Source organism: Lactuca saligna, chromosome 5 (genome assembly GCF_052625555.1).
Source record: "Lactuca saligna cultivar CGN05327 chromosome 5, ASM5262555v1, whole genome shotgun sequence".
NCBI lineage: Eukaryota > Viridiplantae > Streptophyta > Magnoliopsida > Asterales > Asteraceae > Lactuca > Lactuca saligna.
This window is the reverse complement of record NC_136421.1, coordinates 128,742,303-128,746,746: the sequence shown is the minus strand read 5'-3', so window position 1 is coordinate 128,746,746 and position 4,444 is coordinate 128,742,303. Positions and strand designations below refer to the sequence as shown.

Here is a 4,444-nt window from a genome sequence, read left to right as displayed (position 1 = left end):
GTTCATGAATACACCGATTATTGAGTGATTATTTCTGAGTATATGTCTATAATTCCTTGAAAGTAGCGAGTTGATAGCATGTTGGCAACGATTCACGATTCAGATCATATAGTGTGATTTCTTCTTAAAGTTAATATGAATCACATTAATGAATTAAAAAATGGGGCTAATTAAGTGGGATTAGGTTTACCAAACTCTTTCCTTATTGGTTAAAGGTAAATTTATGACACGTATTAGAAATTAAGAAGAAAGAATTAGAAAGTAAATTATAAACAAATATTTTTATCCGCAACCAGTCATAATTAAATAAGAGAGCCTTTTACAATATCGTGTCTAATTACATGGTCTGAACTCAATACCTTGCACAATAAGCCCTTTAAGCGACTGGTTAAGGGGAAAGTTGACTGAAAGTCTTACAAAACTCGAGGGAGTTTGTGTAAGTTGTTCATCTATTTGTACCTCCATCCAACTATCTGTCCTTTGTTGTGGAAGGCCTTTTATTTTGGATCTATTCAATGGGTTGTGGGTATTTTCATAAGCCCTTCGTCTGATGACTGGGGTTTGAGGACTAGTCAAATAGATATATCGTGAGATTATTAATGTATCAGAGAAATGACTAGTCATCATCACCTTTAAAGGACGCTCAAATCCAGAATGGTTTTCTTGTAATTTGTAAACAAGGTAAGCTCCATAACATGTTTGAGCTGATAGCATATTGGAGGTATTACAGCGTATAGTAAAGCTCCAAGTAGGATCAAAAGCGACTTCTTCAAATCTGCAAAAAGACACGGTGTTTAATAGAAATGCTAAAAGAACAAGACAACATAATCATAAGTGGTGATTTTTGTTTTCTTGATAATGGAGAAACACAATGGGTACTAGAAGATCTATATTGTAGAGTGACTAGAATATCCAACCTATAATTTTTAAATTAGTTGAATCCTAACTCACTTCAAGACCCTAGTTTGCATGTTAACAACACATATGAGCAATATATATGCAAAACATAGACTTTGTTACAACATAATTCGAAAGAACCTTGATTCGGGTAAAGAGCGCCAACTCCACTTTTTTCTTTTCAAAGCCACTGTTGCTGGTATCATAACACATTGCTTCCCGTCTTTGTCAAGTGAAAACCACTGTCAAAATTAACAATATCTATGTAAGTATTTGTTTGGGTATTCTGGACTTTTCAACTTTGAACCCTAAAACCATGATCAGTGGCTCCGGATATACTAGAATCATGCACAACGGCTATATTTTAAAAACAAGTGATATTTAAGAACGTCTCACAAATGATAGGAGTGAATTAATCCGGTATAACAAATCTACCTCTTCGCCTTCGATCTGGATAGGGAACCCTTTGTAAAGAATAGAATATAGTTCCTTCTTTGTTTTCCAATGCAACATATCTTTAGACAACTTAATTATGTTTTCATAATCACTTGGTAATTTTTCATTCCAATATGCATCTAAATGAGACATGTCCTCCAGCATATCTACCTCCCTCTTATCCTCTAATACTTGATGTTCCAGAATTTGTTGGCTTACTATCTCCACGGGCTGAAATTCAATCCCTTCTACTAACAACTCATTCCAACATTTAAACGTAATTTCAAGATCAACATTTCTATTGTCGCTAGTAAACTGATACAATTCAGCTGTCAACCATCCGTCTACTCTCGTATCTGCTAAGTACAAACTTGAAGATTCTGTTTCCCCAGCCAAAATGTAATTGAGATGTGAATTGGTAGAATCAGAATCATACAAACAGAACACAAGGTTTATTGCATATGTGACCTGTGGTGACAAATACTGTGTTCTGACACGTATTTTGAAATCAGAACAAATCTTTGTATTCATGTACTTTTCAAATCTGCACAAAGATGCAAACATCAATATATATATATATATATATATATATATATATATATATATATATATATATATATATATATATATATATATATATATATATATATATATATATATATATATATGGCTAAATTATTGTATGAACTAAAAAAACATTACAAGTTTTGAACAAATCCATTAGTAGTTAAAAACTAGGCATCAACAATCATATGGACTACGAATACAGGTATGCATCAATGTATATATATGAATCAGCAGTCATATGAACTATGGAGACAGATATACATGCAAGCATTAGTAGTCATATGGGCTGCAGACGCATATATGAATGCACGTACCAACAGTGCGTAAATATGAATATTTAAAAAAAAATCCTCAAAATCTTTTTTATTGAACGGACACATGGCCTATTAGTGATTTTCGTGTTGAAAAGTGATGTACATGTTAAAAGTTTTTAAGTTTTCATAATATTTTTGCTTCTCAAAATAACTTTTCTCTCTCTCTCTCTCTCTCTCTCTCTCTATATATATATATATATATATATATATATATATATATATATATATATATATATATATATATGGACCCAATATAATAAAAAGACGAGGACTAACTTACCTTGTTTTTTCCTTGGCATAAAATCCAGTAACTCGAGGTTTAAGGATAATAGGATAGAAACACTCTTGTGCGGATATCATTTCACAATGTTCTCCATTCTTATTTAAACAAAACCACTGTCCATTAAAAGTAAAACAGTTGATGTTAGGCCGATTAAGTTAGATTTAGGAGAGTAGAGATTTACTTGGTTTTTCAAGTTATAATTATGCAATAAACATTCCAATAAATCATAATTTACCATTCATAAAATAAATTAAAACGTCTAAACTAACAGTATATATAATTACCGTTTTGCCATGGTTAAGAAAAATTCCTTCAGCAAGAAGGATCTTTAGTTCCTCGTCGGATCTGTTTGCCAGAGAAGGGACTGCGGACTTACACATCTCTTTTGTTTTTTTAAACCTTGCTGACTTACGCACCTCTTCATAGTTCATTTCTGGTTCGACCTCTTCAAAATTCTCTTGAAACCGAAGCGCAACATTAAGTTCTTCCACAACCCGATACATCTCTGGCCGTTTTTCACGAGATTTCTTCAAACATTCATAAGCAATAGATGAATATGTTTCCAATGACCTCGGATCCATCTGTTGTTTCATGTCTTTAAAGATAATCTTTTCAAAGTCTTTTACTTTGTAGCTCTTTTTCCACGTTCTAACTAACCCCTTACGAGTACCATTATTGCTATATTCAAAGCATAGTGTCCCACACAATACTTCTAGCAAGACAACCCCAAAAGAGTAAACATCCGACTCTTTTGTTAAGATGCTCGTCTCCATATATATCGGATCTACGTATGCCAAGGTACCTGCAACATTGGAGACAAGAAAGGTCTGATTTTGATTAGCGGGTCCTATTTTCGCAAGTCCCATGTCAGAAACTTTGGCATTCCAACTCTCATCGAGTAGAATGTTGGAGCTTTTTATATCACGGTGGATAACTCTTTCGTGTGTCTCCTTGGGATCATGAAGGTAGCAAAGTCCGGTTGCAGCGTCAACGCATATCATGAGACGTTGTCTCCATGTGAGAGCAACGCTTCTTATATGGCGATCAAGACTTCCATGACATGCATACTCGTACACAAGGATCCTCTCACCACCCTGGTTACAAAATCCCAGGAGAGAGATGAGATTTTCATGTGTGTAACGAGAAAGCATTAAGATCTCTTTCAAGAACTCAGGGTCTCCTTGGCCACAAGTACTATCCAAACGCTTGAAAGCAACCTTGCTTTTCCCTTTCGAGTGACTGACTACTCCTTCGTATACTTTCCCGAATCCACCTTCTCCGATAAGTTTGCTTTTATCAAAGGTGTTGGTGGCCGACTTTATCTCTTCAAGTCCGATTTCAAGATACTGAAAATCCTTAAGGAAGGCCTCCATTATGTGTTGGGATGAAACGGATTCTAAGATGTTCAGACTTTTGGAAAAGGGTGTTATTAAAATAACCATGGATAAGGAGTGGTGTTAGATAGCCATTAGCCAGAGCACGTGAAAGTTTTTGTTTTTTTTTTTTTTTTTTTTTTTTTTTTTTTTTTTTAAGTACATTTGGAATATGATTTATATTATTTTATTATTTATTTCTTTTGACCAATAATTGAGATGAAGCATGTTAAAAAATTAATACGTTAGTTCATGAGTTTGACTTTTTTTTTATTGATTATTTTATTTTGTGGATTCAGATCCGTCGAATTGTTACATCAACATATAGCTTCTATTATTTTGAAACGAGGTGATACTAGTCATATAGAAAACGTCACAAACCTCGTAAACTAACTATAGAATAACAATTTACCAACTCCCTTGGAAAAATGTTTAATTAGATATCTTCAACTTATTTTTATTTTTTTCCTTAAAAATGTAGTAAAAAATAAAGTAAATAGTGCTTTATCTCCAACCATACTTCATTTTTTCCCACATTTTTAACTCCAAAAAGTATATTCCAAGTATATTTTATT

General features: G+C 33.2%; 1 protein-coding gene across 2 annotated transcripts; it reads right to left on the bottom strand.

The window, feature by feature from the left end:
- Positions 1–290: 290 nt before the first annotated feature.
- LOC145045031 (uncharacterized) lies at positions 291–3,930 on the bottom strand. 2 transcript variants are annotated; one of them, XM_078993380.1, is made up of 6 exons: positions 2,781–3,930; positions 2,494–2,609; positions 1,333–1,876; positions 1,039–1,139; positions 631–775; positions 397–554 (listed from the first exon to the last, which is right to left on the bottom strand). In XM_078993380.1, exons 1-6 carry the CDS (start codon positions 3,867–3,869, stop codon positions 513–515), a joined length of 2,037 nt encoding a protein of 678 aa, XP_078849506.1. In that variant the 5' UTR covers positions 3,870–3,930; the 3' UTR covers positions 397–512. The 2 variants fall into 2 exon arrangements, with proteins under 2 accessions (XP_078849505.1, XP_078849506.1); XM_078993379.1 differs by having other exon boundaries at positions 291–775.
- Positions 3,931–4,444: the final 514 nt, after the last annotated feature.

Bases quoted from the DNA above. Each gene is read 5' to 3' on its own strand.
- LOC145045031 (XM_078993379.1), bottom strand. From the start codon at position 3,869: ATGGAGGCCTTCCTTAAGGATTTTCAGTATCTTGAAATCGGACTTGAA. The intron at 1,877-2,493 runs GTAAGTTAGTCC...ATCTTTGTGCAG, and splicing joins TATGCCAAGGAAAAAACAAG to ATTTGAAAAGTACATGAATA. The intron at 776-1,038 runs GTTCTTTCGAAT...GTCTTTTTGCAG, and splicing joins CGCTCTTTACCCGAATCAAG to ATTTGAAGAAGTCGCTTTTG.